Consider the following 21,673-nt stretch of genomic DNA (forward strand, 5'->3'; position numbering starts at 1 on the left):
TGGGTTGTGATGGTGAGGTTGTGAAGGTGGAGTTGTGATGGTGAGGTTGTGAAGGTGGAGTTGTGATGGAGGTTGTGATGGTGAGGTTGTGAGTGTGGAGTTGTGATGGTGAGGTTGTGAGTGTGGAGTTGTGATGGTGAGGTTGTGATTGGAGTTGTGATGAGGTTGGTGGAGTGTGTGGGTGATGGTGAGGTTGTATGGAGTTGTGATGGTGAGGTTGTGAGTGTGGAGTTGTGATGGTGAGGTTGTGAAGGTGGAGTTGTGATAGTGGAGATACACGTCTTAAATCACATCTATGCTTGTTATTGCAAGTCTATACACACGAAAAACGAAGCCGCTTCAGATATGTTCGAATAAAAGGAAGCCCATTGTATGACCCTTCCTACGCCATCTTATCCTGAATTATGTTATATTTCTGTATTAAACTACGTCATTTTGCTAGTTCCTCCACTTCATTAATAGCTAGATGCGCGCTAGTTGAGAATGTATTGGATTTAGTGATATATCGTTAACCCAAGTCAGGATCTAGTGCAGGGATTCGGATGGGTGTTTATCATTTGGTGGTATAGATAAGGACAGCCAATAGGAAAGAAGGTGGGACCGCGTCTATCGTTGGGGAGGTTACACACTGGCCCCGTATACCGTCGTCAGTCAGTCAGTCAGTACCCTCTATACGCTTCTTAGGTGCTGACGCTCGTTACGCCTGTTGTGATCATTGATGAACACGTTGGTGAACAAAACGTAGTCAGTATCTCACTTGTGTACAGTAATGGGCGTGGTGAACGACGATTGGGTAGTGCTTGTGAACAACTGAACAGGACTGAAGAACAGTTGAAGTGGCTCTTGTGAACACTTGAACAACACTCGACTGTTGTTTATACTTTAAAGGAATACAAATTAATACTGAACAACATTTGTGGACGCTGAACAAAGCTTATGAACAAAAAAGCATAAACAACAACTAATAAAGGTTTGAACATCACTTAAGCGTGAACAATGAATAACAATTGAGTGAACACCTGAGTAATGCTTTCGAACACAAGAAGCAACACTTATTTACCTGACGTATACCTGAGGTAGTGTTTCCGGGGGCTTCTTCATCCCCGCAACCCCTCACATCCACCACCACCTCACCTCCACCTCACCCACCTCCACATCCACCTCCACCTCACCCACCTCACATCCACCACCACCACATCACATCCACCCACATCTACCACCACCTCACCTCCTCACATCCACCACCACCACATCCACCACCACCTCACATCCAACCCCACATCCACCACCACATCCACCACCACATCCACCTCCCACCTGTAGTTAATATTGGTTTGTTCTTAAAATTTCATTGTTTTGATGATCGTTTTAGTCACACACACACACACACACACACACACACACACACACACACACGTGACATTGTTGTTGTTTTGCAGTGACACGGATGAGTGGGTCTATTTTTTACAGTGACGCGTAAAATGAAAGGAAGAAATCTATCAAGCTTTTAATAGAGAGAACGAGAGAGGTACTCACCAGACAGACAGACAGACAGACAGACAGGCAGACAGACAGACAGATAGACAGACAGACAGACAAAGAAATAGAAAGGAAGAGAAAGAGAGAATTGAAGAGGGTTAAAGAGTGTTAGACGAGAAGTAAAGACAAAGAGAGAGAGAGAGAGAGAGAGAGAGAGAGAGACAGAGACAGCAGGACAGACAGACAGACAGACAGACAGACAGACAGACAGACAAATAAATAGTCAGTGAGAGAAATTGGACAAAGTTAAAGAGTGACCAGACAAAACATAAACTGGGACAGACAGACAGACACAGACAAAGCCAAACTGACAGATTTAGACACATACAGACAGACAGACAGACAGACAGATAGAAATAGAGGATTAAAGAGAATGGCACAAACAAGACTTAGAGACAGACAGATAAAGAAGATGAAGTCACCTGATGTATACAGTACAAGTCTCCTTCCCACATTAACTTCACCCCGGTAACTGGTTAGGTTTGGTTAGGTTAGGTTTGGTTTGGTTAGGTTAGGTTTGGTTATGTTAGGCTAGGTTATAGGTTTGGTTAGGGTTATGTTTGGTTGTTATGTTAGGCTAGGTTAGGTAAGGTTTGTTAGGTTAGGTTTGGTTGGTTTGAGGTTAGGTTGGGCTAGGCTAGGTTAGGTAGGTTATGTTTGGTTGTAGGGGCTAGGTTGGTTATGTTAGGCTAGGTTAGGTTGGTCAGGTTAGGTTTGTATGTTAGGCCAGGTTAGGTTTGTTAGGTTAGTGGTTATGTTAGTAGTTAGGTTATGTTAGGGGTTGGTTAGGTTTTGGTTGTGTTATGTTTGGTTAGGTTAGCTGGTTTGGTTAGGTTAGGTTGGTTGGTTTGGTTTGGTATTGGTTGTTTGGTTAGGCTATGTTAGGTCTGGGGTTGGTCGTCAGGGTTGGTAGGTTGGTTGGCTATGTTAGGCCTAGGTTAGGTTTGGTTGTATATAGGGTTATGTTAGGTTTGTTAGGTTGGGGTTTGGTTAGGTTAGGTTAAGCTGGTCAGGTTTGGTTTGGTTAGGGTTGGTATGGGGTTGATTGGGTTGAGGTTAAGTCAGGTTAGGTTAGGTTTGCTATGTTAGGCCAGGTTTGGTTAGGTTAGGTTTGGTTATGTTAGGTAGTTAGGTTAGGTTAGGTGGTCAGGTTAGGTTTTGGTTTGGTTAGGCTAGGTTAGGTTAGGTTATGTTAGGCTAGGTTAGGTTAGGTTGGTTATGTTAGGCTAGGTTTAAGAGGTAGGTTGGTTATGTTGTCAGGGTTTCGTTGTTAGGTCAGGTTTTGGTTTGTTATGTTAGGCTAGGTTAGGCTAGGTTAGGGTTGGGGTTAGGTTTGGTTATGTTGGGCTGTAGGGCTAGGTTTGGTATGTTTAGCTAGGTTTGTTATGTCAGGTTTGGTTAGGTCAGGGGCTGCAGGTTGAGGAGGTATGTTAGGCTAGTGGTTAGGTTGGCTATGTTAGGCTTGGTTAGGGTTAGGTTTGGTTATGTTAGGCCAGGTTTGGTTAGGTTAGGTTTGGTTAGGTTAGGCTAGGTTAGGTTTAGGTTTGGTTATGTTAGCTTGGTTTAATAGGTTGTTTGGTTGAGCCATAGGCAGGTTAGATTAGGTTAGTTTTCACAGGGCAGGTTAGGGCTGGTGACGGGCCCAATAGAACATAGATCCAATAGGACAAGGGGCCCAGTAGAACCAGGGCCCAATAGGACAGGCCCAATAGGACAAGGGGCCCAGTAGAACCAGGGCCCAATAGGACAAGGGGCGGTGCGGCTCGACACTATGGGAACATAATATGGCGGAGATAATGGTGTCGCAACATATCGCTATACGAGTCACTACACTCTGATGATAGGAGCCAGACCTCTCGTTCCATTGTGTATGTACGTATGTATGTATGTATGTGTGTGTGTGTATGTATGTATGACGTATGTATGTGTGTGTGTGTGTGTGTACAGTATGTGTGTATGTATGTATGTGTGTGTATATGTATGTATGTATGTATGTATGTATGTATGTATGTATGTATGTATGTATGTGTTGGACGAGATTACAAAAACGAACCTAGGAATAAAAAAAAACACAGGAAAAAAGGTAACATAACTAGCCTAGTTAGCCTAGCCTAGCCTAGCCTAGCCAAAATTATGACTTTTACAGTGACTTTTTTCCGGTAAAATAATAATATTAATAATAATAATAATAAAAATCGTCACCGTAAGATTGGTCCTCGAAGCTCTTGTTTACATAGACCCAAGTCAGCTTACCATCACGTCGCTGTCGATCATGTTGGTAATAGAATATCATGGTTGCTATTGGCTATCTTGTCACTTATCATGGTTGCTATTGGGTACATTGTCGCTATCATGGTTGCTATTGGCTATCGTATCACTATTATGGTTGCTATTGGCTATCGTGTCTCCATCGGGTCCTGTCAGTCGTATCATACAGCAGTTACTATGCTTGTGCGAAGTCTGCTTTTAAAGTGAATATGTCAGTGTGAGTATGAAAGCAATACTAAGGCAGGCAGGCGGGGAGGGGGGGATGGGGGAGGGGTCGACACAGCATCCTGGAGGGGAGGTTGCGCGCGTCGCCTCTCAAATCCCGGGGTCGAGGTGAGTGTGGGCGGGGACCTCCTGCTGCTGTTGCTTCTGTTGCTGTTCCCTCTGCTGCCGTTGCTCTGCTGTACCTAATGATGATGGTAATCCTGCGTTTGTGCTGCTGTTCCTGTTCTTACTTCTTCTGTTAGCCTGTGTTCCTTTTGTTCCTGTCGCAGCTGTTTTATGCTCATTAATATCGTCTCTGTTCCCGCTGCTACACTTGCTCCAGCTGTCTCTGCCACTTCCCCTGTGCTGTTGCTGTAGTGTGTAGCTTGTCGCGACTTACTTATCTGGCAACGACCCGAATTATTAAGGATTCGTATGTTTAAATCCCCTGTCCACCTCCTCCACCCCACCTCTAACCTCAAGCGAACTCGTAACAATGGTTTTAAATTAGACAAATTTAGATTTAGATGCGAAATAGGTAAACACTGGTTTGAAGCAGAGTAGTGGATGAGTGGAACAAGTTACCAAATATCATCATTAACTCGAATACGCTGGATAGCTTCAAACATAGGTTGGATGGATATATGAGCGATAGGGGTTGGGTGTAAATGGGACTGCCCAGTATGGGCCAATAGGCCCGCTGCAGTTTCCTCCATTATCATAGTTCTTATGTTCTTATCTCACATAATCGCGTCAGAATCCTTGGATGATTTAGATACGAGTCTTTTCAACGTGTGGAGATTAAGTACCTAAACCAGCCAGCGAGGTGGATTCTTCTCCCAATCTCCATATGTCACAGAATAAGTCTATGTAATAGGAATCCTAACTTGAAACCTCCTGCTGGTGCCTAGGAACTTATCTTAGCTCCTCTATTAGGTCAGCAAACTCTGTCGCTGTGGGAAGGACCGCCACTAATGGAGTTCCATCAAGAGGTACAGTAAGAATGGCAGTTTAATGGCGCGTATAATGTATACCTTTAAAATAGAATGGCGAGACGTATATCAACCAATGAGGTGTGTTAATGGACACACTGTACGTGAAATGATCCGAGATAGAAAACACGAATGTTGATATTGAGTTAGGAGAGTAATGAGAAGCGTAAGAGCATGTGTAAGTATAATAAAACAAACTCCGGTGAAAAGGAAAAAGAATTACCCATACTTGTGTGTGACTCGTGGCTTCGTCTAAAAATCAGGTCACGTAATCAACTTTGTGACCTTGTATTAAATCAGGTTTACATATAAATTATTATTTCATCACAGAATAAGCAAGTTAGGCGTCTGCAGTATGTTATCATAAGGGCAAGTGTTTGTGCTCGAGGTATTGTAATAATAATTGGAAGAAACACTTATTTTTGTATCCCAGAATATTGATACATTTTCTCCTAAAGATTTCTGTGTTATCAGTTATCGTAAAAAACTGTATATTACAGTTTATCTTAAGACATTTGGGATGTTCCGTGTTATGTGATGAGTGAAAAAAAATCAGTGTCTTGTAATATTTTAAAAAAAGTCAGAAATTTGTAATAATTCCCTTTAAAGAGTCAATCTGTAGTATAATTTTGTGTATAAGAAAATCATTATAATAAAAATAAAATCCTTGAGGCATCAGTATATGTATTGTGTCTGAAATTCTCAATATATTGCAACATTAAAGGAATCATTACTGCAACATATCAACAAATCATCATTATAGTGAAATATGTTTCGTTTAAAAGATTCAGATTATTTGTCCATGTACAGATTTCCTCCTGGTATATTTTTCTTGTCACAAAACATGCTTTACAACAAGCTAGTTTCTAATAGCGTTCGTAATCTTATCAACCACACACACACACACACACACACACACACACACACTGGTTGTTCTCCAAGGCCAGATAACAGAGGGTATAATTCATATCTTAGGGTTTATTATATGTTATCTGTGTTTAATATTCTCGTAAATCTCTCTTCGGTGCAAAAACTTTTCAGATAAATAGTTTAACAGCATTTCGTTCAAGTTGTCTCAAGGGGAAAACGAGTCGATTTTTCAGTCAGGGATTTTTATTCACATTTGGATAAAGATACCAATGTGTTGTGTTTTGTAGGAGCGAACGAGAGGTAGTGGGGAGAAACGAGGCTATGGGAGGGACAGACTGAAAAATGATGGATGGGTGTAGGAAAGAGGAGAAGAATGAGAGAGAGAGAGAGAGAGAGAGAGAGAGAGAGAGAGAGAGAGAGAGAGAGAGATAATAAAAAGAAGGATGGAGAGAAATAAAGGAGAATAAAGAAGAAAAAAGACCTAAAACCCAAGACGTCTTCCCAGCTTGTGTCAACAGGAACGGTAAAATTGGAACTTGATTGCAGGACAGGAGGAGGAAAAATGCGTTTGATGGCTCTGATATGTGTTTGTGATACTCTTCTTAGGTTGTATGATACAATCTCAACAAATTAATCTGACATTATTTTGATCTAACCTAACCTAACCAAACCTAGCTTCTTAACCTAACGTAACTCGAGCCTAGCCAAGTCTAACCTAACCTTAACCTAGCCTACCCTAGCTTCTTAACCTAACGTAACTCGAGCCTAGCCAAGTCTAACCTAACCTTAACCTAGCCTACCCTAGCTTCTTAACCTAACGTAACTCGAGCCTAGCCAAGTCTTTACCTAACCTTAACCTAGCTCCACCCTAGTTTCTTAACCTAACTCTAACTTACATAAACGTAACGCTATACAGTATTAGGACATCTTGTTGTTATTTCATCTCGTACTGATTATAGTGAAGGAATTGTGTCCATTAGTTCACTGGTGGGATTAGGTCCTCTGTGATTAGGCCCTCTGTGATTAGGTTCCTCTGTGATTAGGTCCCAGGATATCTCCGCTGATTCGTTTCTCGTTGGTGGTTGAGGTAGCGCCGCGAGCATTACTAATCAGGGTTAATCACAGTGTAGCAGCGATATGACTCATCCCACCTTCCTGAGAACTACGACCCGCTACTTACCACCACCACAGCTTGTCTGCTGGAGGAGAGGGGAGTGTTGGAGTCTGCTGGAGAGGAGGTGGAGGGATTGTTGGAGTGTCTGAGGGAGATGGAGGAAGTATTGGAGGTGTTAGGGAAGAGGTGGATGAAGTGAAAGAAATATATTGGAGTGTTGGAGAGAATTTTGGAGTGTTGGGGAAGAGATGGGAGGATATTCAAGTGATGGGAATAGAGGGAGGGAGTATTGGTGCGTGAGGAGTAGAGAGAGGAAGGCATGGAGGAGTATCGAATGTCGACATTCTAGAGCTAATAATACACCTGACTCTGCCCCCTGCCCTGCCCCCATGCCTGCCCTGTTCAACCCTGCCCCAACCCCCTGCCCCAACCCTGCCCTAACCCCTGCCCCTACCCCTGCCTAACCCCCAATCCTAACCCCTGCCCACCCCCACCTCCCTTGTCCTAACCCCCTTGCCCTAACCTGCCCTAACCCTGTCTAACCCCGTCTCTAACCCTTGCCCTAACCCCCGCTCTAACCTTGCTCCCAACCCCTGTCCTAACCCCCGCCCTAACCCCTGTCCCATCCCTTGTCCTAACCCCCTGCCCTAACCCCCCTGCCCTAACCCCTGCCTAACCCCCTGCCCTAACCTGTCTCAACCCCTGCCCCTAACCCCTGCCCCACCCTGCCCTAACCCTGCCCTAACCCCTGCCCCTAACCCTGTTCTAACCCCCTAACCCTGCCCCAACCCTGCCCCACCTGCCCTACCCCTGCCTTGATTCCCTAACCCCTTGCCCTACTCCCCACATACCCTGCCCCCTGCACTGCTCTGCCCTTAGTGAGAACATTTATAAGACCCATAAATCTTACTACAGATGTTGTAACTTGAGAACAAATATGATGAGGCAAGAAGAATATATAGGGTGAATGTGAGTTATTAAATGTAAACAAATGCCAAGACGAGAGCAGGGGTGAGATAGCTCCAGTGTGATGTTTTCTGAGGGTTGATGTACAAATATAAGTAACCAAGAAGGCCCTCCCATCCTTCCCATCCTCCCCATCCTCCCATCCCTATCCCTCCCATCCCCATCCTCCCCATCCCTCCAAAACCAGCTGCCCCTGTTCCTAGAAGGATATGATAACCGTACAGGGCCAAATGTCTCGTCCTGATACACATCAAACTCCTGACCCACCTGAAGGAGCTAGTAACACAGGTGTGGGTGGCAAGAGAAAACCCTTAACACAACAGAACGAAGCCTCAGGTAATGACGCGATAAGCCTGAAGAAGAGGCCACACTGAACCCCGAAACACTGGGGAGAGCTGGAGGGGGAAGTGACGGTGGGCTTTTAAAGTTTCGATTTTATTGTTGAGGAAGGTGGGAGGTGATGGGTGGTTGTGTGGTGGTTGTGGTGGTGATGATTGCAAGGAAGAGGTGGTGGTGATGAGTAGTTATGAATTGGTTGTGCACCTCCACTAACAAGCGGCTATTGTGACCACGTGTTCGCCTGATTTATTTTAAGTTAAAAAAACAGACCGAATATATTTGATGGTTAAAATAAACAAAACTATATAGCTTGGGCCGGATGTATCTTTCTTGGTTCAAGATATAAAGTTAACGCTGACTAACACTGGTGTGAGTCATTTCAAGTTTGGGTCAATGAGTAATTGAACATTAAAATTAAAAAAGTATTTGTAATTATAACTTTAATTTGCTGTTCAAGTTTAATTCAGTTGCAATTACTTCATGAAATTGAGGCATTATGAAGGATTACTGAATTACTGACAGAAGTACAATAGGTGTGAATAAAGCGTCCATATACACTTGACACACGTTCGAGTCTGTCACGTTCATTACTCAGAGGAGTGAGTGAAATGAGTATGAGTGGAGGAGTGAGGAGTGTGAATATCTGAGTGAGTGAGTATCTGAGAGAGTGAGTGAGTGAGAGGTGAGTATTGGAGTGAGTGAGTATCTGAGCGAGTGAGTGAGTGAGTGAGTGTGAGTATCTGAGCGAGTGAGTGAGTGTGAGTATCTGAGCGAGTGAGTGAGTGTGAGTATCTGAGCGAGTGAGTGATGGTGTGATGTACCATAGAATGCTTACTTATTAATTCAAACCCAAATATGCTCTTGGATCATACGTAAAGTTTATAATTATCATATGTAATTAATTATAACATTTTATGAAATTGAAATTGTAAGTAATTTGAGAGTATTGTGAACGAAATAATTGTAATTATAATTGACCTTAAATAATGTAGGTAGTAATTATGTTGTAAGCCAGGTGAGTATAGTGTGCCAGGCAGCCTATAGTGTGCCAGGCAGCCTATAGTGACACCTGGAAACAGTGGTTTTATTTACATGCCTCGTGTGTTTGCTGATACTAGCACTGTAATAGTTCAGGATTATGAAATACATTTAAACATTACAAAAGTTTATCATCAGTTGTATCATATTAACACACTACATTTATGATTAACAGCAGGTTCACGTGAAGTTATGCTGTGTGTGTGTGAGGGGCGTCCTGTAATTGTTGTCTTTAAGCTGTAAAACTGTAGTGATAAAGGCCATACAGGTGACCGCTCCCAGGTGGGCCCACAGCACCACCACCCACACGAGTTGGTGGTCCAGGTGTGCGTCTGATATTGGTGAATTGTGGGACGGGTACATAATTAATTCGCCATTAATCAGGCTGGTGTGTTAACGAGACAGTTAAGAGACCGAAGGAGGACACAGGGGGAAGGTGACACCGATAAGTTACTGTTCACCCCTAGATGCCCAGCCACAACACCTTTGCCACGTCTGACTCTCCGCCGCCCACTCGCGACGCCCACCATGTTGTCTCGACTGAGGCGACAAGCCAAGGAGCGGCTGAGTAATGGAGGGCGCTCCGTCAAGTTCGAGGAGGGCGTCGGCGACGGGGACAACAAGACCCCGCACATCTGTAACAACATGGAGAAGACCACGCCCACCACCAATGGTCAGTCACAGAAACACACATCGCCTTCACCCACCACCAAAACTGTTAACCACCGCAATGTAAGTTATTGTTTTTATTCTCCATAAAAATACGTTAGTGTTTAATTGTGCGTCATTTGTCTGATTTGTCATACGTTTTTATTTATTTTATTTTTCATTGTACGTCATTCGTCTAACTTGACCCCAGGAAGTGATTAATAGAGGTGTTTTAGATCTTCCGTGACGTCAACATTTATCAGCAGAGTTAAAAAAAAAAAGTACATATTTATCCAGTGTAGAACATTGATACATCACAGGCTGGATTACTTACTAAGAGAGCCAAGATGTGTAATAGTTTGCTGCACGAGTTGGATCATATTTACCTGACAAACGCAGCTCTAGTTTGTTTATACTGTAGGGAGGCAGGGCGGTGTGTAGGTGCTGATTGCTGCATGGACGACAACATTTTCCCGGATCATCATCATCATTACGTGGGACGAAATGAAAAGTGTCAATGGCACCAGGACAAATTTATTTACAGACATGGCACTCACCTGTCGTTTACATGCAAGTGGAGGCGACCAACATGTATATTTGTTGACTAACTTGGATGTGGAAACTTTAGGCTATAAGGTAGTATAGCATTTTTATTTTCACATTGACGCTGTTGCCTTGAAGTTTGTCACCCAGGAAGTCTATAGATATTCTGAGTCTCCCTTATCGTTTCATCTCCTTTCTTTCGCCACATCTCCCATTACCTTCAACCTCTGCTCCATTTATCTCTCTGCTCCTCCCAAAACTAATTTGTACACTGGCTGATTCTTTTTTATTCACTTCACTAGGCTATTGATATTTTGTTCCAGTGACTCGCCCTCACACCTCACCAACCTCTTACTTCCCTCACACCTCACCAACCTCTCACACATTCTCACACCTCCCCACCCCTCACACTCGCCCAACACCTCACCTCCCACACCTTCTCACCTCACCAACCCTCACACCTCTCACCTTCTCACACCCCCCACCTTCCTCACCCTCACCTCACCTCACCGTCTCACACCTCACCCAACCCCACACCACCTCACCTCTCACCACCACCCAACCACTCACACCTCACCTCACACCTGCCTCCAACACCACCTCACACCTTCTCACCACCCAACCCCTCACATCCTCACCTCACCTCACCTCACACCTTCTCACCCTCACCCAACCTCACCCAACCCCACACCTCACCTCACCCCTCACCTTCACCTCACCTCACCCCTCACCCAACCTCACACCTCACACCCTCAACTTCTCACCCTCATCTAAACCTCACACCTCACCTCACCTCACCCCTCGTCCTCACACCTCACCTCACCCAACCTCACACCTCCTCACCTCACCCTTCTCACCTCACCTCACAATACCTCACAGAACTTGTACTCCTGTGGCAGTTCAGAACACAACAACACGGAACAATATTTTTACGCGACCATATTTGTTTATTGTTGAAGCTGTCAGTAGTTAGAGAGTTTGTTATTGTTTCTCTCTATACAAGGAAAGATTACAAGAACTCTGGACTATGTAATACCTAACCTAAACCTACCTAAAACCTAAACCTAAGCCCTAACACAACCTAACACAACCTAACCTAACCTAACACAACCTCTTTCAAACCTAAACCTAACACTAAACCTAACCTAACACAACTAACCTAAGCCTAACCTAAACCTAAACCCCTAGCCTAACCTAACCTAACCTCTTAAACCTACTTCAACCTAATACCTAACCTTAAACCTAGCCTAGCCCTAAACACCAACCTAACCTAACCTAACCTAACCAACCTAACACAAACCTACACAAACCTAACCTAACCTAACCTAAACCTAACTAAACCTAACCCTAACCCTAACCTAACCTAACCTAGCCCCTAACCTAACCTAAACCTAAACCTAAACACAAACCTAACCTAACCCTAAAACCTCTAACCTAACCTAACCTAACCTAAACCTAACCTAACCTAAACCTAACCTAAACCTAACCTAACCTAACCTAACCTAACCTAAGCTAACCCTTAATTAAACTCATTAACACAGGTGACACTCAAAGTTCGTGTATGCATTAAAATTTACAGTGAAACTTCTATTTAACGGAATATATAAGAGAGGAAAGTCCGTTATATCGAGGGTTCCGTTAGATGTGAAACCTCCATCTAACGAACTATTATACATATGAAAGTCCGTTATATCGAGGGTTCCATTAGATGTGAACACCCCCTCCAACTAACGGATTATATGGAGAAATCCGCTATATGGAGGCTTCACTATATAAAGTTCCATCTTCAATCAGGGTCTTGACAGCCACTGAGATACGTAAGTTATTGTTAGCGTCTTATGGGAGTAGAGTAGAGGTGAGTAGAGTAGAGTAGAGTAGAGTAGGAGTGAAGTAGAGGAGTTGAGTAGAGTAGAGTAGAGTAGAGTAGAGTAGAGTAGAGGAGTGGAGTAGAGTAGAGAAGTTGAGTAGAGTAGAGGAGTTGAGTAGAGTAGAGGAGTTGAGTAGAGTAGAATAGAGGAGTTGAGTAGAGTAGAATAGAGTAGATGAGTAGAATATAGTGTCATTATCGTCGTCGTGGTCGTCATTATCGTCGTCGTGGTCGTCATTATCGTCGTCGTGGTCGTCATTATCGTCATCATGGTCGTCGTCGTATCATCATCATCGCAGTCAAACAATGGCAAGAAATATTACTCAAGTTTGTTGTGTAGGCTGGGGTCGTTCTCGTCATGGCAGCCACCAGTCGTTCCAGTAAACGACCCATAATGAGACACATAACGAGATACATCAAAGACACATAACGAGACACAAAAGAGACATAACGAAAAAACACATAACGAGACACAAAGACAAACGAGACACAAAAGATATAACGAGACACAAAAGACACATAACGAGACACAGAAGACACTAACGAGACACAAAAGACACATAACGAGACACAGAAGACACATAACGAGACACAAAAGATATAACGAGACACAAAAGACACATAACGAGACACAAAAGACACATAACGAGACACAAGACACATAACGAGACACAAAAGACACATAACGAGACACAGAAGACACATAACGAGACACAAAAGATATAACGAGACACAAAAGACACATAACGAGACACAGAAGACACATAACGAGACACAAAAGACACATAACAGACAAACAAACGAGACACAAAAAATAACGAGACACAAAAGACACATAACGAGACACAAAAGACACATAACAAAAAACAAAAACATAACGAGACACAGAAGACACATAACGAGACACAAAAGACACATAACGAGACACAAAAGACACATAACGAGACACAAAACATAAAGACACAAAGATATAACGAGACACAAAAGACACATAACGAGACACAAAAAGACACATAACGAGACACAAAAGACACATAACGAGACACAAAAGACACATAACGAGATATAAAAGACACATAACGAGACACAGAAGACACATAACGAGACACAAAGACACAACGAGACACAAAAGACACATAACGAGACACAAAGACACACAACAGACACAAATGACACATAACGAGATACAAAGAGACATAACGAGACACAAAAGACACATAACGAGACACAAAGAATAACGAGACATTTAATACGACTCATAAGACACATCAAACATTTATTTACCAAGTTAGGTCGTCCACCCGGCCCAGCACCTCCTGGGATACCCCTTGCTGGTGGTGTGACGCTGCTGGTGGTGGTGACGCTGCTGGTGGTGGTGACGCTGCTGGTGGTGGTGACGCTGCTGGTGGTGGTGACGCTGCTGGTGGTGGTGACGCTGCTGGTGGTGGTGACGCTGCTGGTGGTGGTGACGCTGCTGGTGGTGGTGACGCTGCTGGTGGTGGTGACGCTGCTGGTGGTGGTGATGTGCTGGTGAGTGCGGGAGCTGCTGGTGGTGACGCTGCTGGTGGTGGTGATGCTGGTGGTGCTGGTGGTGGTGACGCTGGTGGTGGTGGTGGTTCCTCCCACAGCATTTAATCATCCGGCTGTCAGTAATCCGGACCTCTGGTGAAAAATACATAGGCATTACTACTCTGATCTGGTATTACTTATTAAGGCTATCTGGGGCAATTTAGTTCTATGTTGGGGAGGTGGAGGAGGAATGGGTGAACGGTCAGGAGGTGAGAATGGGTGGAACGGGTCAGGAGGTGAGGAATGGGTGGAACGGGTCAGGAGGTGAGAATGGGTGGAACAGGTCAGGAGGTGAGGAATGGGTGGAACGGGTCAGGAGGTGAGAATGGGTGGAACGGGTCAGGAGGTGAGGAATGGGTGGAACGGGTCAGGAGGTGAGAATGGGTGGAACGGGTCAGGAGGTGAGAATGGGTGGAACGTCAGGAGGTGAGGAATGGGTGGAACGGTCAGGAGGTGAGAATGGGTGGACGGGTCAGGAGGTGAGGGATAGGTGAAACAGGGCAGGTTGGGGAGGTGAGGAATTGGTGAAACGGGGCAGGTTGGGGAGGTGAGGAATTGGTGAAACGGGGCAGGTTGGGGAGGTGATAGGTGGAACGGGTCAAGCTGGTCACTTAACCTACCCGAATTTAACCTAACTAAACCTACTGTAACATAACCAAACTTAACCTAGCTCCCAGGTAGCGTTAGGGTGAGGTATCCTGGGTTCTAATCTTCATGTAATCCTATATTTTTACTTCTAAGCTTACAAAATGACAGGTAAGACAACAGGCTGTTATTTCCTGTTTGTGGTACAGTCGAGGTCGAAGGGAAATTGTTGCCACGTTTAAACAAATAAGTTAATATCCTAAATAAGGTAAGAAGAGGCGGAGCGGGAGTCAGGTGGAGGTGGTCAGGTGGTCAGGTCGTGGGGGGTCGACCTAATTTGACCTTGGTGGAGACGTGAGTGTGGTAGCCAAGTGGACGAAATTCCACCGCTAGAATAAGAACAACTGACAAAATTCACTACATTGAGTTTTTGTCGTAATCCTCGGTTAGGTTAGGTTAGGTTAGGTTAGTTAGGTTACAAGATTAGATTAGGTTAAGTAAGATTAGATTAGGTTAGGTTAGGTTAGGCTCACCGATAGAACGCAGAGGGTCAGCGTAGATGGAATCTGAGGCCGTAACCAGTGTCAGGGATAGCCATTTTCATAATCCAAAACATTAGATAGCACAGTACATAAAAGTTTGGATGACACCAAATGGCAATTACAGGATAATATACAGGATCAAAAAACGTGTCTGAAAATGGCAATAAATTCAACACCAGCAGGTACATATTGAAGAACAATACTTATAATTACTAAAACATCAACCGAAAGTCGATAAAGAGACCTGACCACCAGGCCTGAAAAAGATAATGTTCGAAAAAGAGATTGTCATATCTAGAAGAAGTAACAAGAGGGAGGTCACAACTAATCTTGCCTAAGCCACACCTCGTGGTTAGCTGCCTATTATAGAATGGATATAAATTCACAGGTTGACAAGAAAAAAATGATTCGACTTAAACCTTCAATCAGAAGTAAAAAACAACTGCATTCAGAAAAATTGCGGGAAGATGAAATTTAAGTGGTGAAAAATCAGAATAATGTTTTATAATCCAGGAAGACCGACAACTTCAAGTTGATAAGTTTAGGTTGAGAGATAGGAAAGAAACTGGTCAAATAGGTGGTGACGGGAAAACACAACTTATAGTAAGTCGAACCAAAGTTTCAAAGGAGGCTAGATGATTCATGGATGATAGAGGGTAGAACTCGACAGGAGCAGCTGCGATTATTCATGTTCTATGTTTAAGATCGGCTGTGTTGGGTCATTGAAGGTTAGGTAAGGATAGATATTTATCAGGAGATTGCAGATTTCGTCAGGTTAAATTAGATCAAATGAAGAGACGTTGTGTCATCGTCAAAAGAGGTTGTTACAGCGTTAAGAGAGGTTGTTACAGCGTTAAGAGAGGTTGTCACGCTCACCGGGGAAGGAAACCGTCACACGTACACCACCAAGCGTGACACATCAGTTATTAAGTACCGTCATTCTCTCTTGACTATGAGATATGACGGTCATTCTCTGGGTAGTTTGTTACCTGTTCTGCAATATATCACAAAAATACATTATATACCTATATGTTTAGGTAAATATATAAACCGTATGTAAAGATGAGTACATGTATTTATATAAAAGTGTATGTAGATGATTGCTTGTGTTTAAGTAAATAATTATATATGAATGACTGAATAGCGATAGCTTTATAGATATACGAATATATTAAGAGTTTTGTATCTTGTTGTCATTAGTGATTTTGTAAAGCTCTTGTATAATTCTATGGACGAGAACTTGTTAATAATGTCTTAATAAACAATGTGTTATGTCAGACTTCCTGGACAACTGTATGACACAACACCTCGTAACCAGGAAGTGTTTGGTTCTCTCTCTCGGGGTATTGTGGTATAGTAAAGGTCACGGTCGCAGGTTAGGTCACGGTTAAAGGTAAAGGTCACGGTTAAAGGTCAAAGTCAAGGTCACGGTGAAAGGTCAAAGTCACACCAATGGGTCACGGTCACAGCCAAACGTCACGGTCAAAGGTCAAAGTCACACCAATGGGTCACGGTCACAGCCAAACGTCACGGTCAAAGGTCACGGTGTAGCCAGTGGTGTTGTTTGTCAGTCATATAAGAGTTGTTTAATGAGTCACTGTTTTAATACCTGTTCTGATTTTTGTGCTGACGTTTTACCAAGCTTGTGTAAGTGTTAATAGTGAGATAGAGAGAGAGAGAGAGAGAGAGAGAGAGAGAGAGAGAGATTTTTGGAGTGAGGTAGGCAAGGAGGAGCCTTGTCGTCAACCTACTTCAGATATTGCTGGTGTGTGTGTGTGTGTGTGTGTGTGTGTGTGTGTGTGTGTGTGTGTGTGTGTGTGTCGATCACTGTTGAGGCTCATAAGGTGATTGCTTCTCAAAGGGTCCAAGAGTTCTAACCTAACCTAACATGACATGACCTGACCTAACCTGAAACCTGACCTAACCCTAAGTGAAGATATACAAAATAAAATAAAAAGTCAGCAGGATTTTTGGCCCCACAGAGATTCCCAGTTTATATTTATTTCATAATTGTTGTTACATGCAGGAACGCCTCTACATACATACATACATACATACATACATACATACATACATATATGAAAATAAGTATCACAATCGGACACTTTTATATTATTAATCACAACATTAGACATGAATTCACAAACACACACACACACACACACACACACACACACACACACACACACACACACACACACACACACACGATCGCAAACTATATAAATAACGAAGCACCCTAAAAAATGAACGAAAATGTCATACAAAACCCAAGCTCCTCTAAAAAAAAAAAATAACAGAAAAATGGAATTCCAGGAGGGAAAAACTTGAGCGAGAAAGAGACCTGGTTCATACACCCCGTGAGGAGCCCAGCGAATGTGAGAGTAAAGAGACCTTTGTGAGAGACTCCGGCCAGGGGGAGGGGGAGAGGAGAACGGAGACTGAATTTCTTGGTATCGCCCGCCTGCCCGGCCCAGTCCGCCCGCCAGCCTGCCAGAGAACCAACCCATTAGAATGTCTTTGTTTACGTGTTTTTTTTTTTTGTTTTGTGATTTTTTACTGGGGAGGGGGTTAAAATATCTTCCTGGCCTGAGGTTGTAGTTGAAAAAAATGCTATTATGAGGATGAATGGCCGGATTAAAAGCCTGAGTATCGCCTAAGGGTGTAGGAGAGGGAGAGGAGGGCGTGTAGTTACAGTACTCGGGTTGCTACTGTATTATACTGGTAGGTAGTTTGGCAAAAGTGTAAATGGCCAAAACTTACACTGATTTCACTTGTCTGAACCTCGTTAATGTCTGCTCCTATAGAAAAAACCTGCTGCTACTACCACCTATAATAATAATAATAATAATAATAATAATAATAATAATAATAGTAATAATAATAATCAACAAACAATAATCGCACGACAAGAATTTTTTCCGGGACCGTTTCCATTCCTGCGATATTCTCCTCCGCGACACACTTAACCCGGGAGCTTTGTTCAGGTGTGTACAGCCAGCCAGTGCTCACGCCGCCTTCCTACCATGAAAGCTTTTCTTTTCATCTTTACAGAGAGTTAAGTGTGTTTGCAGGCTCGTGCTGGGGGTGACTTTATCATTGTGTACGTTTTTCCTCCGTGCAGTGAGATCAGGTGAAGTTTAGACACCCTTTCAGAATATTTCACCTCATGATTTAAAACATTCCTAACGCTACCTGTGGGTGGGGGGGGTTAGGTTTGGTTGTTTGGGTTAGGTTTAGGTTAGGTTTGGTTAGGTTAGGTTTAGGTTAGGTTTTGGTTAGGTTAGTTTAATCACCAGATGGTTGTAAGCGGAGAAAATGAAAACACTAATGATATTCGTTCATGATTCCTCCCGCCTCCTCTCTGTCTCTCCCCACTAACAATCTCCCCCACCACTTATCTCTCCCACCACCTATCTCCCCATTACCTCCTTTTCTCACCACCTCTCCCCACCACTCCTCTCCCCCACCATGCCACTCTCCCCCCACCATGCCACCTCTCCCCACCATGCCCTCTCCCCCCACCATGCCCTCTCCCCACCATGCCTCTCTCTCCCCACCATGCCTCTCTCCCACCATGCCACTCTCCCCCACCATGCCCTCTCCCCCACCATGCCACTCTCCCCCCACCATGCCACTCTCCCCCCCTCTCTCCCCACCATGCCTCTCTCCCCACCATGCCCTCTCCCCCCCCCTCCCCACCACCCTCCCCCCATCCCTCTCCCCACCATGCCACTCTCTCCCCTGCCTCTCTCCCCACCATGCCCCTCTCCCCACCATGCCACTCTCTCCCCACCATGCCACTCTCTCCCCCACCATGCCACTCTCCCCCACCATGCCCTCTCTCCCCCCATGCCTCTCTCTCCCCACCATGCCTCTCTCCCCACCATGCCACTCTCCCCCCACCATGCCCTCTCCCCACCATCCCACTCTCCCCCCCACCATGCCCTCTCTCCCCACCATGCCCTCTCTCCCCCACCATGCCTCTCCCCATAGCACCCTCTCCCCCACCATGCCCTCTCTCCCCACCATGCCACTCTCCCCCCACCATCCCCTCTCCCCCACCATACTGCCTCTCTCCCCCGATGCCTCTCTCCCCACCATGCCTCTCTCCCCACCATACCCTCTCTCCCCACCATGCCCTCTCTCCCCACCATGCCCTCTCTCCCCCACCATACCCTCTCTCCCCACCCACCACCCTCTCCCCCACCATGCCACTCTCTCCCCATGCCTCTCTCCCCACCATGCCCTCTCCCCCCCCACTGCCACTATCCTCCCCACCATACCCTCTCTCCCCACCATGCCTCTCTCCCTCACCATGCCTCTCCCCCCACCATGCACCTATCTCCCCACCATGCCACCCTATCTCCCCACCATGCCCTCTCTCCCCCACCATACCCTCTCTTCCCACCATCTCTCTCCCCACCACATGCCTCTCTCCCCACCATGCCTCTCTCCCCCCACTGCCCTCTCTCCCCATGCCTCTCTCCCCCACCATGCCTCTCTCCCCACCATGCCTCTCTCCCCCACATGCCTCTCTCTCCCCTGCCTCTCTCCCCACCATGCCTCTCTCCCCACCATGCCCTCTCTCCCCACCATGCCCTCTCTCCCCACCATGCCCTCTCTCCCCACCATGCCACTCTCTCCCCACCATGCCACTCTCCCCACCATGCCCTCTCCCCCCCATGCCTCTCCCCACCATGCCTCTCTCCCCACCATGCCCTCTCTCCCCACCATCCCACTCTCTCCCCACCATGCCTCTCTCCCCACCACCTCTCCCCCCACCATGCCACTATCTCCCCCACCACTCTCTCCCCCTGCCTCTCCCCCACCATGCCCTCTCCCCCCCCATGCCACTATCTCCCCACCATCCCTCTCTCCCCACCATGCCTCTCTCCCCACCTGCCTCTCTCCCCACCATGCCACTATCTCCCCACCATGCCACTATCTCCCCACCATGCCCTCTCTCCCCACCATGCCACTCTCTTCCCATGCCACTCTCTTCCCACCATGCCCTCTCTTCCCCATGCCTCTCTCCCCCACCATGCCTCTCCCCACCATGCCTCTCTCCCCACCATGCCTCTCTCCCCACCATGCCTCTCTCCCCATGCCTCTCTCCCACCATGCCTCTCTCCCCACCATGCCTCTCTCCCCCACCATGCCACTCTCTCCCCCACCATGCCTCTCTCCCCACCATGCCCTCTCCCCACCATGCCACTCTCTCCCCCACCATGCCCTCTCTCCCCACCATGCCACTCTCTCCCCACCATGCCACCTCCCCTACCATCCCTCTCTCCCCTGCCCTCTCCCCCCTACCATGCCCTCTCTCCCCACCATCCCACTCTCTCCCCACCATGCCTCTCTCCCCACCATGCCTCTCTCTCCCCACCACCTCTGCCCCAACCTCCAGGCATAATATTCAATGTTGAACTCTTGTAAGATCATGTGGGCTCACTGGTATTTTCTACGTGTGTGTGTGTGTGTGTTTGATTTGTGTCTACTTGTCTCTTTTCTGTCTGTCTGCGTCTCTCCTTTTCTGTATCGGCATTTGTCTCTCAATGTCTCTCTACTCGTCTATGTCTGTCTGTCTTTCTGTCTATATCGTTTCCTCTGTACAGCGCCGAGTGACCTTGACATACTAGACGTCTGAAGGTCAGGGGGCGTGTCGGGAAAGGTCATGAAGGGTAACGTAGCCAGAATTGGGCATTGTATAACCAACATAGATACGAGTAAAGTTAATTTTTCGTTATTATTTTTAGTTCGGGATTATTTTTTTTTTTTGACGATAGGAAATGGAATAAATGCATGTGTAGTGAAGAATGACTTTATTGATTTGTAATAGTATTAGTGTGTGATTATTTAAGCTTGTTTAAGGAGCATTTGAGTTTTATACACCCCAGCTTATTTCACTTGATAATTACACAATACAGCTTATTTCACCTGATGATTAAACAGCCCAGCTTGCTTCACCTGATAATTAAACTCTCCAGCTTGCTTCACCTGATAATTAAACACCTCTGCTTGCTTCACCTGATAATTAAACACCTCAGCTTGTTTCACCTGATGATTAAACGCCCCAGCTTGTTTCACATTAAGATAGATTCCGAGTTTATTTGACCTGAATATAAACCACCCTAATCCTCCAGGTAACGTTAGGGTGATTAATCTTCAGGTCGGATTAGGTTAGGTTAGGTTAAGTTAGGTTAGGTTTTGCTAGGCTAGGCTAGGTTACGTTAGGTTAGGTTAGGTTACGTTACGTTACGTTACGTTAGGTTAGGTTAGGTTAGGTTAGGTTAGGTTACTCTTCAGGTGATTCATTACATTGTCTAATTACATAAAACCAACAATGTTAAATAACTAATCTTATCACTTGACCAATCAGGTACCAGCTTTTTGTCGACTGTATTGCTGAACAAGTTACAGATAACAGAACAGTCAGAGATACAGCGTGTAATGTTGATAATATTACATTGTGTCGTGTAATGTTTGTTTTGTACTAAGATAAGTGTTAGTGAGGCCTGGTACCCTAACCTAACCTAACCTAACGTAACCATACCTAACCAAACCTAACCAAACCTAACCTAACCTA

At 45.2% G+C, this 21,673-nt stretch overlaps 1 protein-coding gene across 1 annotated transcript in view; it reads left to right on the top strand.

Annotated features, from left to right (window-relative positions):
- Positions 1-649: 649 nt before the first annotated feature.
- LOC121863686 (protein phosphatase 1 regulatory subunit 14C-like) overlaps positions 650-21,673 on the top strand; it is a 67,947-nt gene continuing 46,923 nt past the window's right edge. Inside the window, exons 1-2 of the mRNA XM_042362428.1 lie at positions 650-744; positions 9,506-10,062. Of these exons, the coding sequence (XP_042218362.1) occupies positions 9,859-10,062 (204 nt within the window). The 5' untranslated portion in view covers positions 650-744; positions 9,506-9,858. The remainder of the gene's footprint in view (positions 745-9,505; positions 10,063-21,673) is intronic.

The sequence above is a fragment of the Homarus americanus genome, unplaced genomic scaffold, assembly GCF_018991925.1.
Source record: "Homarus americanus isolate GMGI-L3 unplaced genomic scaffold, GMGI_Hamer_2.0 scaffold30204, whole genome shotgun sequence".
NCBI classification, from domain to species: Eukaryota; Metazoa; Arthropoda; class Malacostraca; order Decapoda; family Nephropidae; genus Homarus; species Homarus americanus.